The sequence below is a fragment of the Bos taurus genome, chromosome 8 (assembly GCF_002263795.3).
Source record: "Bos taurus isolate L1 Dominette 01449 registration number 42190680 breed Hereford chromosome 8, ARS-UCD2.0, whole genome shotgun sequence".
Taxonomy (NCBI): Eukaryota; Metazoa; Chordata; class Mammalia; order Artiodactyla; family Bovidae; genus Bos; species Bos taurus.
Genome location: NC_037335.1, coordinates 26970439 through 26992758, shown reverse-complemented (window position 1 = coordinate 26992758; position 22320 = coordinate 26970439). Strand labels below are relative to the sequence as shown.

At 36.4% G+C, this 22320-nt stretch overlaps 1 protein-coding gene across 5 annotated transcripts in view; it reads left to right on the top strand.

Moving 5' to 3' along the window:
- CNTLN (centlein) overlaps positions 1-22320 on the top strand; it is a 352812-nt gene that overhangs the window by 253715 nt on the left and 76777 nt on the right. For all 5 annotated transcript variants that reach the window (XM_059889137.1, XM_024995809.2, XM_024995808.2 and 2 more), the window contains 4 exons: positions 1433-1974; positions 6475-6652; positions 20874-20964; positions 21048-21271. In XM_059889137.1, coding sequence (XP_059745120.1) covers positions 1433-1974; positions 6475-6652; positions 20874-20964; positions 21048-21271 — 1035 coding nt within the window. The remainder of the gene's footprint in view (positions 1-1432; positions 1975-6474; positions 6653-20873; positions 20965-21047; positions 21272-22320) is intronic.

The following is a 22320-nucleotide window of genomic DNA, read 5'->3' as shown; positions in this document are numbered from 1 at the left end:
CTTTAAACATTTTAAACATACCAGACCTAAAAAAGGTATTTCTCCATTGTTGCATATGAAATTTTCATGAGTTGTACCCAATCTTAAAATAAAATAAAAAAATAATGCCAGTTTCCAGGATTGAACTTTCAAATTTAAGATGTTTGCTACATTTCTTCATAACATATTATATTTTAATCAAAAGTGTAAGTTGATTAAAAGCTAATTCAGCAGTATTTAGTGTAGGTAACTGCATTTTTAGCTCAAGTAATTTTATTAAATAGCTGTTATGATTAATAATAATGAAATGATGGTGATAAAATGTTTAGAACTGTTTGCTAAGAATTGTCATATATGATCATATTTAATACTTATAACTTAGAAGATAGCTGTTACTATTCCCATTTTACAGATGAGGAAAGTAAAGGTAAAATAGATTAATATCTCACGGGGTAAAGCAGTCAGAGCTAGAAGTGAGATCTAGACCAGGCTCAAAATTCAATTTCCTCCAGACTGAACTCCTTCTTACTAATATTTTTATATCATCACTGTCAAAATCATTTTTAATGTTATAATAGTTTATTTTCATAAAATAATTTAAAAAAATACAGTCCCTTTAAATTCACTGCACTTTGGAATCTAACATGCTAAAATATTTTAAAGTATATTTATGAAAACTATACTATTTGGGGCAGTGATTAAAAAATCACTGAGAGAAACTGAAGAGATTATAAAAGGGTGATATTCCTGATTTGCTTGTAGAATTTTTTACATGATTTGGTGATAGAGTGATTTGGAAAAAGTAAAAATGTTCATGTATTCCTGAACATGGTATTTTTTGTCACATTATCCAGCTCTCCAGTAAAGTATTTGCATTGAGAGGGAACAACAGAATGTGTTACCCAGAGATCTACAGTAGTCTGGTGCAAACTCATATACGTCTACTCTTGTTTTGTCTTTAGATGAAAATGGTATATAAGGTGATGGCATAAGCCATTTTGGGGAGTTACTCAGTTTTCCTGGATATCTCCCAAGTATACAGGAGTTATACATGTTATTAAATTTTTGTTTTTCTGTTTTTAATCTGTCATATCAATTTCATTCTTAGACCAAAGAACCTAGAATAGTAGAAAGAAATGTTTTCTTTCCCAACAGTAGATTATAAAGCCAAAGCATTTATGGTCTCACAGAACTCTGCAGAGCTTATTAGTATAGTTAGTATATCACATTGTGTAAAATTTTTTAACTTCTTTTACCATCTGTCCTTTATTTAAAAGATGTATTATTGCATTTTAGAATTTATTTATCTATACCACCTTAGAATTAGTTAGAAATTAAGTACATTTTTATTTTGTCCGTATGCTAAATTATATTTTTATAAGTTAGAAATAATAAAAATACAGTAGATTCTGGTTTGGGCTTTTAAAAAAATAAATAAAACTTTTTTGTTTAGGTCATTGAATTGGAAAATCGGCTAAAATCTTTTGAGAAAAGGTCAAGAAAATTAAAAGAAGGGAATAAAAATTTAATAAAAGAAAATGATTTCCTGAAATCTCTTGTTAAAGAGCAGCAAGAAGATGCAAAGACCAGAGAAAAAGAGCTGGAACAGTTAAAAAAGGGAAGTAAAGGTGTGGAAAAAGACAAAGCTAAACTTGAGGCAAAAATCAGTGAGCTGGAGATAGAAGTCATTTCCCTAAGGAGACAAGTGGCAGAAGCTAATGAGTTGAGAAATGAAAATGAAGAGCTGATGAATTCAGTGGAGAAATTACAGCATTCAGCGGACAAAGCTAAATCTGAGATGGCCACCACGGAAGCGCGATCTGGATCTGGGCAATCTGAGTGTAAGACAACCACTACCAAGGTTAAATTTAAAACAGCCAAGAAAAAGTGCTCTGTGGGTCGTTACCACACTGTTCTCAATCACTCCATCAAGGTCATGAGCAATGTGTTTGAGAACCTCAGCAAGGACGACTGGGAGGACGTGAGTGAAAGCAGGTAAAGCTCTCATTAACTTAGGTCTGTGGTGGGGACACTGTGCATATGTGAAGCACCAGCAAATGGAGATTGAATTTCAACTACTGTCGATTTGGTATTCAGAAAAAATACTGTCAGATCCTTTGAAATATCTTGGGAGGTCTTGTTCTGAGCTTATTGACTGAAATTTGCATGCAAAATTAGCCACAACTGCATGAGTATTTGAATAGGTGCCAGGAAACCCAAAAGAAGGCAATGCTTGATTTCTTCCAGTGATGCTATTTTCATGCAGTCATGAGGCTTGAAATTGACAGTTTGGCAGGTTGATTTAATTTGCTGGCCCTTTGCATATTCACCACTGACAGCTAAGGATTCCCAGGCAAGCCTACTAAGTCGGTTTAGTTATCTTGTGACATGGCAACCTGGGAGGAGAAACATTTTTTCCCCTTAATTTAGTTAGATAAATTTTGAATGACCCATTTCAGCTTGTTACCAGATGTCTACAAGCTGTTTAACATCCTTTAAATTAAGAACCATCTTCACTAATTATTTCATGTATGTATTATGCAAAGTCATTGTACTAACTTTAATTGAATGGTGGCTAAAATTCTTTCTTTAAAGTTAAAGCTCTACAGATTGCTAGTTGTAAGTTATATAACCCCTAGTGAATAGCAGCAAGGAAATACTAAAAATCTGTAATATTTCTTTCCTTTACCCCTGGCTATCCATTCACAGACACACTTGAAGCATGTCAGTAAAACCACAAAGGTAAATGGATGATAGAACACCTTTTTATACCTAAATAATAGGGACATTTAGTGTTGCCAGAATTGCTAACAGACACCTGGAACAATTTTCTGTAATTCTGTCTTGTTTTATAGCAGCATATATTTCCTTTTATTTTCCTAAGTTTTTTTTTTAAATCTACAGTCGTGGTCTGTTTTAGATTTGAGATGTTTCTGGATAGTTTTTTTAGACATAGAAGTGAAACATTTTAAAATGCAGTTCTCAAACTTGTTTGCATATTAGAATCACCTGGGGGTCTTATAAAAATTCCAAAGCTCAGGCCACATCCCAGAACAATTAAATCATAACTTCTGGAGCGAGATACAAGCTTCAGTAGTTTTGGAGTCTCTGCAGCTGATTCCAATATGCAGACAAGTTTGGGAACCAGTGTTTTAAATGAACATTGGTCATGCCTCTGGTCTTTATGCAGGTGAAAAACTCAGAAACAAATTTACAAAAGTAGTAAGACCAAATCTGCATTCCTACTTCTTTGTTATCTCTTCTAAGGTTTTCTTCTATGTTTTCAAAAGCAATTAGAGATAAAATCCTACTTGGCTTAAAACCCACTAAGTGTTTATCAATGTCTTCCAGGAAATTCTGGTTTCATCTACTAATTATATCTCATAAGTGGGTACTACCACACTTCATAATATAGTTGTACATATTTACTCATGTGTATGTATATGTGAATAAATACATGAAAGTTAAGAAATACACTCAGTTCAATTTTGTCTTCTTAATGCATGTCAGAAGGTCGTGTATTTTAGGAGATTATCACCGTATCTATTAAAACATAGGGGTCGTCATTTTAAATTATTTAGCAGTGAAACTCAGTTTTACACTGTGAGGATTATATTACATTTCCTGCCTGACAGAACAATCTTAGGAATCACTCAAATGCAAAGAATTCTCAAACTATTAGAAATCCTAAATGAAGCTTCAGGATTTCAGAATATTCTATTGGATTGGCCAAAAACTTCATCCAGATTTTTCCATAATGTTTGTCTTACGGAAAACCTGAACAAACTTCTGGGCCAACCCAAATATTTCTTTTAGATTTTCATTGTCTGAAATATAAAAAATTTACTTGGATAGTGAGGAAAATAGAGCTTGGTCCTTTATATATTTGTATGATCCTATATCATCATTGCTGCTGCTGCTGCTGCTGCTGTCGCTTCAGTCATGCCCGACTCTGTGCGACCACATAGACGGCAGCCCACCAGGCTCCCCCAACCCTGGGATTCTCCAGGCAAGAACACTGGAGTGGGTTGCCATTTCCTTCTCCAGTGTATGAAAGTGAAAAGTGAAAGTGAAGTCGCTCAGTCGTGTCCGACTCTTAGCGACCCCATAGACTGCAGCCTACCAGGCTCCTCTGTCCATGGGATTTTCTGGGCAAGAGTACTGGAGTGGGGTGCCATTGCCTTCTCCGATATCATCATTACCTTATTAATATTTATCTCCCATTGTTGTATAGCATTATAAAAGCATGATGTCAAATAACAACCAAAAAAAATACAATTTAGTAACAAGTGTGGGGAACAAGCACAGATTAGGGGAGTCCAGTGCCTAACAAGCTGTGGAGGACTCTTTAAGAGATTTGAGGCAAGAGGGAGTTTTAAAGCACTTTAGAAGAGGCCAGGGCTTCTCTGGTGGTTCAGTGGTAAAGAATCTGCTTACAAATAAGGGGGACATGGGTTTGATCCTTGTGTCAGGAAGATCCCCCGGAGAAGAAAATGGCAGTCCACTCCAGTATTCTTTCCTGGGAAATCCCGTGGATAGAGGAGCCTGGTGGGCTAGAGTCCATGAGATGGCAAAAGAGTTGGACACAACTTAGCGGCTATACAGCAACAGTAAGAAGAGGCCAAGCAGAAACAGAACATGACTGATTAGAAGATCAGGGATTTTCTTTTAAGGCTAGTGGGTAAGGTAAACTAGCTGAAGCTGGGTTGGGGGATTGTGATTGGTGTATGTTAAATTTCCTTGACAGTGATGTATTTTGCATTAATGTTTTGATGATGAATTTGGTTTTGATTACTGACTGGGGCCACTGGGGCAACTTGCATTTTGTGGGTCCCAATATACGAATTACCTTTATCTTGATAGGTAACAATCAGCAGGGGTTGTTAATACTTTGAAGAAGAAAAGCAGAATTTCAGCAAAACATGTTTATCAAATCTGTGGAAAAGGAGACAGTGAAAGTGCTGGAAAATACATTACAAAATAGAATCAAAATCCCCAAAGATCACAATAGACTGGGAAGATATAGTTATCCAAAAGATTATAGGGTCCTATACTTGGCTTAAAATGCCAAATTTTCAGCTATACAATGGGAAAAATATGAGACTTAATGTATGTAAAAATATTTTAGGAGGTTTTGTTAAATCCTTTATGCCTCAGTTCATAATGCATGCTGGAAAAGCTTACACAAATTTAGTCTGCATCTATCAGGACTTCTCATAGTACACCTGAAATATGAAATTAAATTCTGGACATAATGGTCCATCAGAATACGCTGGTGTTCTTTCAAGAGGGATCAGGATGGGAAAGCATCTCAAAAACATTTATGTTAAGAATATTAGATCAAGCTAGAGATGTTTTTCTTAGAGAAACCACTGTTGCTGGTGTCATATCAGTTCAGTTCAGTTCAGTTCAGTTGCTCAGTCGTGTCCGACTCTTTGCGACCCCATGAATTGCAGCATGCCAGGCCTCCCTGTCCATCACCAACTTCTGGAGTTCACCCAAACTCATGTCCATCGAGTCGGTGATGCCATCCAGCCATTTCATCCTCTGTCATCCCCTTCTCCTCTTGCCCCCAATCCCTCCCAGCATCAGAGTCTTTTCCAATGAGTCAACTCTTCACATGAGGTGGCCAAAGTACTGGAGTTTCAGCTTTAGCATCATTCCTTCCAAAGAACACCCAGGACTGATCTCCTTTAGAATGGACTGGCTGGATCTCCTTGCAGTCCAAGGACTCTCAAGAGTCTTCTCCAACACCATAGTTCAAAATTATCAATTCTTCATTGCTCTATGTCCAAATAGATCATCCATGTAGAAAAGAGATTGGACTTAGATTTCTAGTCAACATTAACACTAGCACTTCTAATCTTCTTCCCTTTATTTTTTTTTACACAAACTATTAACGTACTATTTCAAACTATTAACAGACACTGTGTGTAAAACTTAGTCCTCTTATTTCTTACTTGTACCCCCACCCCACTAGGATGAAAGCTACCCAAGGGCAAGGATTTCCTTAAGTATTTTATTAAACGATGACTACTCATAAGAGATGGAACTAAGATCAGTGGGTGAATGACTCAGAGATTCAAATTTTGTCCTACACTAAGAGAAAACTTTCCTTTCTGTTACAAACTATTAAAACTTTCTGCCCTGGCTCAGAAAGTAGTGAGTGTTCTAACCTTGAACATGTCAAAACATGTGCTTCCTGAGTTTTACACTTAGAGAAATACTATAGAAGTGATACTGGCAAGCATGTGATATTACATAATCTAAATTCTTGATGAGATTTTATAATTTAGTAAAATCTATTTATACAAATTTTCTCTCAATATATTTAGACTGTCTCTTAACAATGAGAACTAGTAAATGTTCAAATTAAATTTACAGCTATATGTATATATATGAAACTTGTGCTATTATTTAGTCTTGAACTTAAAAGAGGTACATTTAACAGCTCTTCTTCTTGGGTTTTATGTCTCCCCCTTTTTCCAAAATCAGTGATTCTGAAACACAGAACTTACGAAATTTGGGAACAATTATTGTAGAAACATCCCAGAAAATAAGTCCAACAGAAGACAGACGAGACCAGAAAGAACGTGACCAGACAGAGGACAGCCAAATGCAAGGAAAAGAAATAGTACAGATATATCCAAATGTAGAGGACAAGACCCCAAAGGTATATAACAGTTTTGATTAATTATAGACTTTTTAATTTCATCTCATGTGTCATAACTTTAATCAATTTTTCTTGCCAGTGATTTAATGTGAATCCTTAAAAATTGTTTTCTTTGTAATATGCAGTGAAAATACTCACTTAAATAATTTTCAAGTACTAATTTGTTAAAAATCTTTTGCATAGATAAAAATGTAAGTAGATATAATTTTCCTAAATATAAATCTTAAAGAATCTCAGCCAGAAATAAATGTGATAATAAGTTCATTACTATTTTCAGGTACATAAAATATACAAAGAGAAGAAACTTCTGTTTTTATATTAGCTTTCATAATAACAAATTTAGTCTGACTAAATCTTTGAATTTCTAATTTCTACCTAATATAAATACATTAAGTAATGTATATACATGTACAAATAAATACATGCTGCCCAATGTATTTATTTTATTTTTCTGATTTATTTCTTATTGCATGCTAATGTATTTTATTCCCCAATATATTTTAAGTCTTAAAATATTAGTGTTCCAAGACAACTTATTCAGTAATTCTTATTACTGATATATCATGTCACTAAAGATTTACTATTTGGCATAGATCAGTGAAAAACTGAGAAAAGATAATTTTATTTTGTTTTTTAAAAAAGATTAGCTTGAATTAACCTGCAAGGTTCTTTAAAAACCTTGTCTAAAGCTGTTTATTTTTTGAGATCTTGACAGAACTTTGGAGCAAAAAACTCAAGAATGACTAAAGTATATCTTAGTTACTGCCATAATAAAGTTTAGATGAAAAACTATATGCTAAGTACCTGCTGATTGAGTGGTTCGTTGATAAATAGTTTTTAAAGAAATCTATTTTGCTATACATTATTTGGTTGGAATTTTTGTGTAACTGAAGTTGATTGTGTACAGCTTAATGAATTTATAAATAAAAGAAACTCATAATTCTATTCATAAAATAAGAGAATGTAGTATAAACTACTTTGAATAGATCTATGTACATTGTTGGGAGTCAGAAAATTATAGTTGGTCAAATTGTACCAATTGTATTTGGCAAATATTAGAACTTCTCACTTACTTCCAAGGTAACCATTATCTTAATTTTAGTCACTCCCCTTCTTTTCTTTATTGTTTTATCTCTCCTAACATTATGGTTAATTTTGCCTGTTTTTGAACTTTATGGAATCTATATTTTATTTTGTCTCTGGCCTTTTTGTTCAGTATTATGGGGGATATGTTCATTTTTATTGTTGTATATTATTTCCCTATTGGAATATATCACAGTTTATATACCCATTCTACTATTGAATTTTGGGTTGCTTCAGTTTGGATTTCTTGTAAATGATGTTACAATGAATATTCTTGTAAACACAAGTATGGGCATTTCTACAATGAAATGCCTGGGGGTAGGATTACTGCACCATAGATTCTGTGTTTCTAAGATCTTAGATGATACTGTTTTCCAAAGTGTTGTACCAATTTGTTGCATCCCCTAGCAGTATATGAACATTTTTACTGCTTCTTATCAACATGTGTTATGTTAGTCCTTCTTATCTCAGCCACTTTTGTTTGTATATTGAGGTATATTATTGTGAGTTTATGTTCTATGATTACTAATAAGGTGTTGAATACTACTTCTTATAATTATTATTCATTTGGAGTTCTTCAGTGAATTGCTTCCTTAAGTGCTTCCCGCTTTACAAATGAATTGTCTGTCTTTTCCTTATTCATCTGGAGTTCTTATGTATACTACATATGAGTCTTCTGTTGATCCTATATTCTGCCCTATGCCATCCTGTGCCCTTTCACTCTTTTTAGTGGAATCTTTTGGGGAATAAAACATCATAATTCTAATGTGGTCAAATTTAATAATTTTTTCCTGTATGAATAATACTGTTTTATGCTCTCTATAAATTTTTTACCTACTTTGACTTCAGTATTTTTATACTACCTTGTTGCCTTTTTCTGTATTGTCTGATTTACTGTTTTGATTTTGACCTCTATGTCTGACATTGATTTTTACATATGATGAATGATAGGGATTAAGTTTTACACTTTCCCCCACTCTGTGCAGTAGCACCACCTTTGTTGTAAATCAGGTGTGCATATACATGTGGGTATGTAACTAGACTTTTTCTTCTGTTCCATCACTATATTCATCTATATCATACTGTCTTGTCATTGTTATTTTATAGTAGTCTTAATTGATAATAGAACAAGTCTCCCATCTTGTTTTCGTTCAAGAGTCCCTTCAGTATTCTTGGTCCTTTGTTCTTTGGAATCAGCTTCTCACAAACAAACCTTTGGGATTTTGATAGGGACTCTATCAATATAAATTAATAATAAAACAATGAGAAGATTCTGAAAAGTAGAGAGGAGACATACCAAGTAGGGATCTCAGAATTGAACAACCTGGTTAGTGAGGTCTCTGGGTTTTCATTTTGCCTCATATATCCTGGCCTGGATGCTGAAGAAATCTGCAACTTGGAAAGGCCAGTTGGTCAGATGATAGAAGCCCCCTATAAAACCCGGTTCTCTCTAGTCAAAGAACCAGAAAATGGACAGCCCAGTAAAACAGAAAACTTTTACATAATAACTGCCCTACCCTAGCCAAACACCATGGAAAAAACTGCAACCCTACCTCTACCCTCAACCAGTAAAGACCTAGTGAGGAACACACACTTGTATCTCACCTAGCTGTAAGAAGGCATGCCTTCTCCTCCTTTTAGGACCCATTGAAGAGCCATTGGTAATGACTCTTCCCTTTATGCCATTAGAGGTCACACAGGGAGTTGGACATCCATCTGTATCCAGCAATGAAGAGATGGCCCTTTCCTTTCCTAGCAGAGGTTTCTCTCAATTTCAGAGGTCAAGTGCAGAGATGGGGACTTTCATAACCTCCCATATCTATAAAGCCTCCCATACCCTCTCCACTATGTCAAGAGAGGCCAAGTGAGGAACAGAAACAAGATCATGCTCCAGTTCCCAACCAAGGTGGTATCAGCAGAGGTCTTTGGGGAGCCCAAGCTTTCACCCCCAGTGATAATGAGGTGCCCCTTACCAACCAGGATATCATCAGAGACTGGACCTCCATCCCCAGCTGGGAAGTACTGAGGAATACACCACCTAAAATGTCCAGAATGTAATTCAAAATCATTCATCATACCTAGCAACCAGAAACACCTCAACGTGTATGAAAAAAAGATAGCAAGAGAAGCTAACAGCAAGCTGAAACAGCCATTCAAACTATATGATAGTAGTTTAAAGTAGCTATCATTAAAAATGCTTCAAGAAGCATTTACAAACAGGCTTGAAACAATGAAAAACAAGAACATCTCAAGAGTGAAGTAGAAATTCTCATCAAAGAAATAGAAGATATAAAATAGAACCAAATGGAAATTTTAACAAAAAAATAACAGCTTTGTGTTCCCACCACAAAGGATGTCATCAGTGCCCACCACTCAATTTAATGTCAAGACTGGTGATACCAAGCATCCCCCAGGAGGGGAAGAAAGGTTTAACACTTACATAATGAAATAGAGAACCTAGAAATGGATTTACGAGTATGAAAAATAACTGATTTTTGAAAAAGGTGTATAACAGTTCAGTAGAGGAGACAAGTAGTACTGGAAAAATTGGAGATCCCTAGGCAAAAAAAAAAAAATGAACCTAAGCCCCACACTTTATACAAAAATTAACTTGAAATAAATCACAGATAGTGATGAAAAGGTAAAACTTTAAGAAGAAACCATAAGATAAAATCTTAGAGTGTTTAAACTTAGAACTTGCTGAAGAGTTTTTAGACATGTTATCAAAAACATGGTCCTTAAAAGAAAACACCAGTAGATTAAACTGCATCAAAATTAAGAACTTTGCCTTTGTGAAAGACCCTATGAAGGGGGTTAAAAAAAACACCATGATACAGACCAGAAGGAAGTATTTATAAAACCATGTTTTTGACAAAACACTGATATCTTGAATATATAAGGATTTTTGTTGAGGCTCAACAGTAGAAAAATAATTCAATTAGAAAAGAGGCAAAAGACATGAACAGACATTTCACAGAAACGAATAAATGGATAGCAAATAAGCACATATAAAGATGTTCAACATCATTAACCATTAGGGAAATAGAGATTGAAACCCTGATAAGATACACATCTATTAGAACAGCTAAAATTAAAAAATACCAAGTGCTGACAACGATGCAGAGAAATTGGATCGCTCATATAGTACTAGTATATCTCTCATATAGTACTGTGAATATAAAGTGGTACAGCATTCTTGGAAGCAGTTGGTAGTTTCTTTTAAAGAAAGTTTATGCTTCCCATACAACCCAGCCATCTTACTCTTGGACATTTATCTCATAGAAATTAAATTTATGTTTATCCCAAACAGTTACATCTGTACATGAGTGGTGATAACAGCTTTTTTTTAATAGCTACAAACTGCAACAAAAAAATTTTCTTCAATAGCTGAATGGTTAATCCATACTATAGAATACTACTCAAGAATAAAGAAGATATACAGGCTTTTGCTATATGCAGTGCCCTAGCATTGTGACCTCAGATTTCTCATCTAGAGTTGGAGCCTAGACTTGCCTTTCCTCCTACATCCTGTGTTGCTATTTAAATGAGTTTAAAGATCTGTATGCAGATCAAGAAGCAACAGTTAGAAATGAACATGGAATAACAGACTGGTTCCAGATTGGGAAAGGAGTATGTCAAGGCTGTTATTGTCACCCTGCTTATTTAACTTATATGCAGAGTACATCATGAGAAACGCTGGGCTCGATGAAGCACAAGCTGGAATCAAGATTGCTGGGAGAAATATCAATAACCTCAGATATGCAGATGACACCACCCTTATGGCAGAAAGCAAAGAATAACTAAAGAGCCTTTTTGATGGAAGTGAAAGAGGAGAGTGAAAAAGTTGGCTTAGAGCTCAACATTCAGAAAATGAAGATCATGGTATCCAGTCCCATCACTTCATGGCAAATAGATGGGGAAACAGTGGAAACAGTGGCTGACTTTATTTTTGGGGGCTCCAAAATCACTGCAGATGGTGAATGCAGCCATGAAATTAAAAGACGCTTACTCCTTGGAAGAAAAGCTATGACCAACCTAGACAGCATATTAAAAAGCAGAGACATTACTTTGCCAGTAAAAGTCCATGTAGTCAAAGCTATGGTTTTTCCAGTAGTTATGTATGGATATGAGAGTTGGACTGTAAAGAAAGCTGAGCACTGAAAAATTGATGCTTTAGAACTGTGGTGTTGGAGAAGACTCTTGAGAGTCCCTTGGACTGCAAGAAGATCCAACCAGTCCATCCTAAAAGAAATCAGGCCCCAGTGTTCATTGGAAGGACTGATGCTGAAGCTGAAACTCCAATACTTTGGCCACCTGATGCGAAGAACTGACTCATTTGAAAGACCCTGATGCTGGGAAAGATTGAAGATGGGAGGAGAAGGGGATGACAGAGAATGAAATGGTTGGATGGAATCACTGACTCGATGGACATGAGTTTGAGTAAGTTCCAGGAGTTGGTGATGTCAGGGAAGCCTGTCCTGCTGGGGACGCAGAGTCAGACACAACTGAACGACTGAACTGAAAGATCAAAAAGGATTATCAGTTGGCTTATATTTTGCTGGCCACTTTGCTTATTGCTTGTCTCTGAATTTGTTTGTTTGGGCTGCAACGCAAGACTTGTGGGATCTTAGTTTCCCAACTAGGGATCAAACCCGGGTCCCCAGCAGTGAAAGCCCAGAATCCTAACAACTGGTCCACCGGGGAAATCCCTCTGAATTCTTGCTTTACTTTATTTTTGGCCTCAGAATTTACCGTAACACTTTCTCACATTTAAAACATGATTTAAATGTGCTTACTTCAAAGTATATTTCTGGATTTCTCATGAGTAGTAACACTGGAAATGGAAGCCTCTTTTTAATTTTAGGTCCAGTTAATTTGATACCAACCACTGGATCATGGGAAAAGCAAGAGAATTCCAGAAAAACATCTATTTCTGCTTTATTGACTATGCCAAAGCCTTTGACTGTGTGGATCACAATAAACTGTAGAAAATTCTGAAAGAGGTGGGAATACCAGACCACCTGATCTGCCTCTTGAGAAATTTGTATGCGGGTCAGGAAGCAATAGTTAGAACTGGACATGGAACAACAGACTGGTTCCAAATAGGAAAAGGAGTTCGTCAAGGCTGTATATTGTCACCCTGTTTATTTACCTTATATGCAGAGTACATCATGAGAAACGCTGGACTGGAAGAAACACAAGCTGGAATCAAGATTGCCGGGAGAAATATCAATAACCTCAGATATGCAGATGACACCACCCTTATGGCAGAAAGCGAAGAGGAACTCAAAAGCCTCTTGATGAAAGTGAAAGTGGAGAGTGAAAAAGTTGGCTTAAAGCTCAACATTCAGAAAACAAAGATCATGGCATCCGATCCCATCACTCCATGGGAAATAGATGGGGAAACAGTGGAAACAGTGTCAGACTTTATTTTTCTGGGCTCCAAAATCACCACAGATGGTGACTGCAGCCATGAAATTAAAAGACGCTTACTCCTTGGAAGGAAAGTTATGACCAACTTAGATAGCATATTCAAAAGCAGAGACATTACTTTGCCAACAAAGGTTTGTCTAGTCAAGGCTATGGTTTTTCCAGTGGTCATGTATGGATGTGAGAGTTGGACTGTGAAGAAGGCTGAGCGCCAAAGAATTGATGCTTTTGAACTGTGGTGTTGGAGAAGACTCTTGAGAGTCCCTTGGACTGCAAGGAGATCCAACCAGTCCATTCTGAAGGAGATCAGCCCTGGGATTTCTTTGGAAGGAATGATGCTAAAGCTGAAACTCCAGTACTTTGGCCACTTCATGCGAAGAGTTGACTCATTGGAAAAGATTCTGATGCTGGGAGGGATTGGGGGCAAGAGGAGAAGGGGACGACAGGGGATGAGATGGTTGGATGGCATCACTGACTCGATGGACGTGAGTCTGAGTGAACTCCAGGAGTTGGTGATGGACAGGGAGGCCTGGTGTGCTGCGATTCATGGGGTTGCAAAAATTCGGACACGACTGAGCGACTGATCTGATCTGATCTTATCTGAAGGTAACTAATTGGAGAACGAAATGGCAACACACTCCAGTATTCTTGCCTGGAAAATCTCATGGACAGAGGAGTCTGGTAGGCTATAGTCTATGGGGTTGCAAGAGTGGGACACTATTTAGTGAGCAACTTAGCTCACATACATGGTAACTAATATTGGTAATTTGGTAGTTCTGATTTGGATCTTTTTACAGTAGTCAGTACATGACCAGCACATAATATTAATTGAGTCTTAATGATTAAAGAATTGATTAATTAATTTAAAATCAAGTAAATAAAAATGAAAAATAAAAATACCTTGAGAAATGAAACATGTTTCATTTATAGGAAAGTATTTATTTTAAAGGAAGTTCCCATCTTAGGAGTCTATGGTATTTGTGTTAATAAATCAGTTTTTTTACTTTAAGGACATGGTTTATATATTGGTAGGTGGGTTCTTTACCACTGAGCCACAAAGGAAGCCCATATATAATTTAATATAACGTATATGTCTGTCAATATAAAAGATATGGCTCAATGTCAGAATAACAATCAGTTAAATTTTTACTTTCCTTCAATTGAATTGGATTTTTTGAAAAAGGTTCTTTTATTTAAAGATATAATTTTCTAGATTGATATTGTTCCTGTTCCCTGGCAATAAATTCTTAAGACGATATATTTTATTGTTAGGATTTGTAATATTTTTTAATATAAATTAATTTATTTTAATTTGAGGCTAATTACTTTACAATATTGTATTGGTTTTGCCATACATCAACATGAATCTGCCATGTGTGTACACATGTTCCCCATCCTGACCCACCCTCCCACCTCCCTCCCCATACCATCCCTCTGGGTCATCCTAGTGCACCAGCCCTGAGCATCCTGTATCATGCATCAAACCTGGACTGGCGATTCGTTTCACATATGATACTATACATGTTTCAATGCCATTCTCCTATATCATCCCACCCTCGCCCTCTCCCACAGAGTCCAAAAGACTGTTCTATACATCTGTGTCTCTTTTGCTGTCTCACATACAGGGTTATTGTTACCATATTTCTAAACTCCATATATATATGCATTAGTATACTGTATTGGTGTTTTTCTTTCTGGCTTACTTCACTCTGTATAATAGGCTCCAGTTTCATCCACCTCATTAGAACTGATTCAAATGTATTCTTTTTAATGGCTGAGTAATACTCCATTGTGTATATGTACCACAGCTTTCTTATCCATTCATCTGCTGATGGACATCTAGGTTGCTTCCATGCCCTGGCTATTATAAACAGTGCTGCGATGAACATTGGGGTACACGTGTCTCTTTCAATTCTGGTTTCCTCAGTGTGTATGCCCAGCAGTGGGATTGCTGGATCATATGGCACTTCTATTTCCAGTTTTTTAAGGAATCTCCACACTGTTCTCCATAGTGGCTGTACTAGTTTGCATTCCCACCAACAGTGTAAGAGGGTTCCCTTTTCTCCACACCCTCTCCAGCATTTATTGCTTGTAGACTTTTGGATCGCAGCCATTCTGACTGGCATGAAATGGTACCTCATGTGGTTTTGATTTGCATTTCTGTGATAATGAGTGATGTTGAGCATTTTTTCATGTGTTAGCCATCTGTATGTCTTCTTTGGAGAAATGTCTATTTAGTTTTTTGGCCCATTTTTTGATTGGGTCGTTAATTTTTCTGGAATTGAGCTGCAGGAGTTGCTTGTATATTTTTGAGATTAATCCTTTGTCAGTTGCTTCATTTGCTATTTTTTCTCCCATTCTGAAGACTGTCTTTTCACCTTGCTTAGAGTTTCCTTTGTTGTGCAAAAGCTTTTAATTTTAATTAGGTCCCATTTGTTTGTTTATTTTTGCTTTTATTTAGAATATTCTGGGAGGTGGGAATCTTCTAATATCCTCTAATATTCATAGAGGATCCTGCTGTGATTTATGTCAGAGAGTGTTTTTGCCTATGTTCTCCTCTAGGAGTTTTATAGTTTCTGGTCTTACATTTAGATCTTTAATCCATTTTGAGTTTATTTTTGTGTATGGTGTTAGAAAGTGTTCTAGTTTCATTCTTTTACAAGTGGTTGACCAGTTTTCCCAGAACCACTTGTTAAAGAGATTGTCTTTTCTCCATTGTATATTCTTGCCTCCTTTGTCAAAGATAAGGTGTCCATAGGTGCATGGATTTATCTCTGGGCTTTATTTCTTATTCCTTTGATCTGTATTTCTGTCTTGTGCCAGGACCATACTGTCTTGATGACTGTGGCTTTGTAGTAGAGCCTGAAGTCAGGCAGGTTGATTCCTCCAGTTCCATTCTTCTTTCTCAAATTCAAGGCTTTTTGTATTTCCATACAAATTGTGAAATTATTTGTTCTAGTTCTGTGAAAAATACCGTTGGTAGCTTAATAGGGATTGCATTGAATCTATAGATTGCTTTGGGTAGTATACTCATTTTCACTATATTGATTCTTCCAATCCATGAACATGGTATATTTCTCTGTCTATTAGTGTCCTCTTTGATTTCTTTCACCAGTGTTTTATAGTTTTCTATATATAGGTCTTTAGTTTCTTTAGGTAGATATATTCCTAAGTATTTTATTCTTTTCGCTGCAATGGTGAATGGAATTGTTTCCTTAATTTCTCTATTTTCTCATCATTAGTGTATAGGAATGCAAGGGATTTCTGTGTGTTGATTTTATATCCTGCAACTTTACTCTATTCATTGATTAGCTCTAGTAATTTCCTGGTGGAGTCTTTAGGGTTTTCTATGTAGAGGATCATGTCATCTGCAAACAGTGAGAGTGTTACTTCTTCTTTTCCAATCTGGATTCCTTTTATTTATTTATTTTTTTCCTGCTCTGATTGCTGTGGCCAAAACTTCCAAAACTATGTTGAATAGTAGTGGTGAAAGTGGGCACCCTTGTCTTGTTCCTGACTTTAGGGGAAATGCTTTCAATTTTTAACCATTGAGGATAATGTTTGCTGTGGGTTTATCATATATGGCTTTTATTATGTTGAGATATGTTCCTTCTATTCCTGCTTTCTGGAGAGTTTTTATCATAAATGGATGTTGAATTTTGTCAAAGGCTTTCTCTGCATCTATTGAGATAATCATATGGCTTTTATTTTTAAATTTGTTAATGTGGTGTATTACACTGATTAATTTGTGGATATTGAAGAATCCTTGCATCCCTGGGATAAAGCCCACTTGGTCATGGTATATGATCTTTTTAATGTGTTGTTGGATTCTTAAACAATCCTTAAAACAATCCTTAAAACAATCCTCAAAAGGATTTTTGCATCTATGTTCATCAGTGATACTGGCGTATAGTTTTCTTTTTTTGTGGCATCTTTGTCAGGTTTTGGTATTAGGGTGATGGTGGCCTCATAGAATGAGTTTGGAAGTTTACCTTCCTCTGCAATTTTCTCGAAGAGTTTGAGTAGAATAGTTGTTAGCTCTTCTCTAAATTTTTGGTAGAATTCAGCTGTGAAGCCAGCTGGACCTGGGCTTTTGTTTGCTGGAAGATTTCTGATTACAGTTTCAGTTTCTGTGCTGGGTCTGTTAAGATTTTCTATATCTTCCTGGTTCAGTTTTAGAAAGTTGTACTTTTCTAAGAATTTGTCCATTTCTTCCAAGTTGTCCATTTTATTGACATATAGTTGCTGATAGTAGTCTCTTATGATCCTTTGTATTTCTGTGTTGTCTGTTGTGATCTCTCCATTTTCACTTCTAATTTTATTGATTTGATTTTTCTCCTTTTGTTTCTTGATGAGTCTGGCTAATGATTTGTCAATTTTATTTATTCTCTCAAAGAAGCAGCTTTTGGCTTTGTTGATTTTTGCTATGGTCTCCTTTGTTTCTTTTGCATATATTTCTGCCCTAATTTTTAAGATTTCTTTCCTTCTACTAACCCTGGGGTTCTTCATTTCTTCCTTTTCTAGTTGCTTTAGATGTAGAGTTAGGGTATTTATTTGACTTTTTTCTTGTTTCTTGAGGTGTGCCTGTGTTGCTATGAACCTTCCCCTTAGCCCTGCTATTACAGTCTCCCACAGGTTTTGGTTGTTGTGTTTTCATTTTCATTCGTTTCTATGCATATTTTGATTTCTTTTTTGATTTCTTCTGTGATTTGTTGGTTATTCAGCAGCGTGTTGTTTAGCCTCCATATTGGAGGCTGGAATGTTGGAATTTTTAATAGTTTTTCTCCTGTAATTGAGATTTAATCTTACTACATTGTGGTCAGAAAAGATGTTTGGAATGATTTCAATTTTTTTGAATTTACTAAGGCTAGCTTTATGGCCCAGGATGTGATCTATCCTGGAGAAGGTTCCGTGTGCACTTGAGAAAAAGGTGAAATTCATTGTTTTGGGGTGAAATGTCCTATAGATATCAATTAGGTCTAACTGGTCCATTGTATCATTTAAAGTTTGTGTTTCCTTGTTAATTTTCTGTTTCGTTGATCTATCCAATAGTGTGAGTGGGGTATTAAAGTCTCCCACTATTATTGTGTAATTGTTAATTTCCCCTTTCATACTTGTTAGCATTTGTCTTACATATTGCGGTGCTCCTATGTTGGGTGCATATATATTTATAATTGTTATATCTTCTTCTTGGATTGATCCTTTGATTGCTATGTAGTGTCCTTCTTTGTCTCTTTTCACAGCCTTTGTTTTAAATCTATTTTATCTGATACGAGTATTGCTACTCCTGCTTTCTTTTGGTCTCTATTTGCATGGAATATCGTTTTCCAGCCCTTCACTTTCAGTTTGTATGTGTCCCTTGTTTTGAGGTGGTCTCTTGTAGACAACATATATAGGGGTCTTGTTTTTGTATCTTTTCAGCCAGTCTTTTCTTTTGGTTGGGGCATTCAACCCATACCAAAAAGCAAAGATTAAAAATCTAGAGTAGAGGTTGGATTTTCAAAAATACAAGATAAAGAAAAAAGAAAAAAAAGTCACAAGAATTATAAAATATATATACGAAGTTTGCTTTAAAAAGTAGGGTCTCATTTTTTTTTGCAAAGTAATAGGTTATAAAAATGAAAATTCAAGGAGAAATAGAGGACTTAAAAATAAAAAAAATTTTTTTTAATTAAAGAATGATAGTAAAAATAGTAAAAATATATCTAGGACTTTCTCTGGTGTTGTTGTGGGCAGTGTGGGGTCAGTTCATTTTCGGATAGTTCCTTGATCCGATTTATCTTTCTCAAGATCTGTAGGCCCCTTCCTATGTAGTCGGTACTAACTGCAGGGTTTTAATCAATTGCACCTGTCACTTCCAAGGAGGATCCCTCTGTTTTAGCTCCTTCTGTTTGCTGGTCTCTTCAGTGTCTGATTCCACCCTGACAAAAGGGGGCGGTGGTGGCCACTTTTTTAGGCTCAGTTGTTCAGTCTTGCTGTGGGGAAGAGAGGGACGCTGCAAACAAATAACACTGGCGTGTGCTCACAGTGTCTTGGCCACACTGGGTTTGCCCCCACTCGTAGCGTGTGTGCTGTTCCTGTCTACACTGCTTAGGCTCTAGGTTGCTCTGCCGGGAACTGTCCGAGGCCAGCCTTGGGTTGTATGCACCTCCCAGGTCTAAGCCGCTCAGGTTCAGGCACTCGGGTAGTCCTCAGAGGTGCAGACTCAGTTGTGCCTGCGTTTTGTGCCCTTCCCAGGTCTGAGCAGCTCAGGTGATGAGGTGTTTGGCGAGCGTGTTCGCTGCGATTTATCACCTTCCCCATCCCTGCTGCTCGGTTTTCTGGGTGTACAACCGGCACACCTTCTCAGGCGGATGTTGACTGTCCAGCATCCCAAGAAGTCTTGGTTAGCAATGAAGCCTGCTTGCAATTTGGTAGATAATGCCTCTCTGGGGCCGTGATTGCCCCCTTCCGGCTCTGGCTGCCCTCGCCTGCCTGTCACCAGACAGGGGGATGGGCCGGGCTAGCTCTGCTCAGTCCTTTGTTCTGTGAGCGGGCCTGACAGTGTCTTAGGTTAGGGCTTTTCTCGGGTAGCTATCCCACAGTCTGGTTTGCTATCCCTAGTTAGTTCCCTCAGATTGCCCTTGGGGCATTCAGGCCCGGTCCTTACACTAACCAATGCGGCCTGTGCCTCCCGGCCCAGCCCCTGCTTGCTAGTGGTGGGTGCAGGCATCTACGCTGCTTCTCCGCTGGTGGAGTTACCGTTGGGCACCTAATCTGTGGGTTTTAATTATTTATTTATTTTTCCTCCCAGTTATGTTGCCTTCTGAGGTTCCAAAGCTCGCCACAAATTCGCCAGTGAGAGTGTTTCCTGGTATTTGGAAACTTCTCTCTTTTTTAAGACTCTCTTCCCAGGACGGAGCTCCGTCCCTACCTCATTAGTCTCTCTTTTTATCTTTATATTTTTTCCTACCTCCTTTCGAAGACAATGGGCTGCTTTTCTGGGTGCCTGATGTGCTCTGCTGGCATTCAGAAGTTGTTTTGTGGAATTTACTCAGCATTCAAATGTTCTTTTGATGAATTTGTGGGGGAGAAAATGATCTCCTTGTCCTATTCCTCTGTCATCTTAGGACTGCCCGCCCCCCCCCACCAGGATTTGTAATATTTTGAAACACATTCCTATTTAAATTTTTGTTTTGGGAAAGCTTTTATAGACTGGTGAAACAGTTTGGAACAAAGTCAAAATGGTTTCATTTTATTTAGCCTCAGTGTATTGCAATGTCATGAGGAAAACATACAGCTTCAAGGAGAATCACATTATTATCATCACCATTATTTTAACTTCATTTGCTGGAATTACTTATAACTCTACAACAGAGAACAGTATTTTAGAAAAGGAGCTAGATTCCCAAAGAATGTTATAAAATATTGTTATTTTATTTTTGATGCTTCTACTGTTTTAATCCTAACTGTTTAAACTGTCCTTTAGGTTAAATTACTACTTTTGTGTGATTTTTGTACTTTTATCTTCTGCCTTCTAGGTCAACTTTAGTGCACTGTTATGTTCATTTATGAGTTCTTGACATCAGTTATAGATTTTTATTGTCCAGATTTGTTTTACTATGCATAAATACATACCTTTCTAAGTAAATAAATAATATATATTTTGTTGGTTCACTTGAAATTATCATCAGTTATAATCTAATTTTTATGGAACTTTCAAATTTAGAATTATTTTCACAAGAATGCCAAAAAATCAGCTCTTCAAAAGAAGAATAGCAGTATTCAAAAGACTTCACATACAGCAGGTCCTACCAGAGGTAAGAATATATATGAAATTAACAATGTATTTTTAACTTAACAAGATTTTTAAAAAATTATTAAAAACCTTATTTTTATATAGTTAACAGAGAAAAGTGGAAAAATATAACTGCCCAGAAATCAAATAGTAATGTTATTTTATTACGAGAACGGATTATATCCTTGCAACAGCAAAACAGTGTGCTTTTGAATGCCAAAAAAGCAGCAGAACTGGCTGTTAAAGAATATAAAGAAGTCAACGAAAAGCTCCTGCATCAGCAGCAAGTGTCTGATCAACGATTTCAAACAAGCAGACAGACAATAAAGGTAAGGGAACTTCAAAATAAATTATAGTAGACTGTATTATAAACATGGGTATTTTGTTTTACATTTGTTTTGAAGTTTATATTTGTGTTAGACATGCCTATGAGTTTAAAAATTCCTAGGTACTGCTAAACTGGTGTAGTGTTTAATATCTAGATTTCTTAAATAAGGTCTTATTAAGGAGAACTCCAAATCTTTTGACACATTACTAGAATTCCTTTTCCACATAGATTTTTTCTTTATTTTAGCCTTTTAATATATTTATTCTGTTGTATCTTAGATTTTTAAGGTAGACTTCAACTATTCATTTAGCTTATCCATTTGCCCATTCTAAAACTTCCCATTTATTACTATAAGTCACAGTATTAACTAGTAATTGCCCTAGTTCTTTGCAAATACTTGTATAAAATGTGAACCTTTAAGGCAAATATCTATATTAATGTGTTTCTGTAACATATATGCTTTTACTCAGGTGAGTCGAGTTTTCTTCAACTTATTAGACACGTTATACCTACTGTTCGGAGAAGGCAATGGCACCCCACTCCAGTACTCTTGCCTGGAAAATCCCATGGATGGAGGAGCCTCGTAGGCTGAAGTCCATGGGGTCGCTAAGAGTCGGACACAACTGAGCGACTTCACTTTAACTTTTCACCTTCATGCATTGGAGAAGGAAATAGCAACCCACTCTAGTGTTCTTGCCTGGAGAATCCCATGGATGGGGGAGCCTGGTGGGCTGCCGTCTATGGGGTTGCACAGAGTCGGACATGACTGAAGCGACTTAGCAGCAGCAGCAGCATACTTACTGTTGGTTATCATAGTTTAATCTTAAGACAAATGAAAAAGAAAAGGTTATTCCTTAAGTCTCCATTCTTTTCTTAAAAAATTTTATTAAAGTATTTACATTAACAGTGTTGTGTTAATTTCTGCTGTACAACAAAGAGACTGAATTATACATATGTATTCTTTTTCATATTCTTTTCCATTATGGCTTATCACAAGCTATTGAATATAGTTCCTTGTGCTATGCAGTAGAACCTTGTTTATTCATCCTG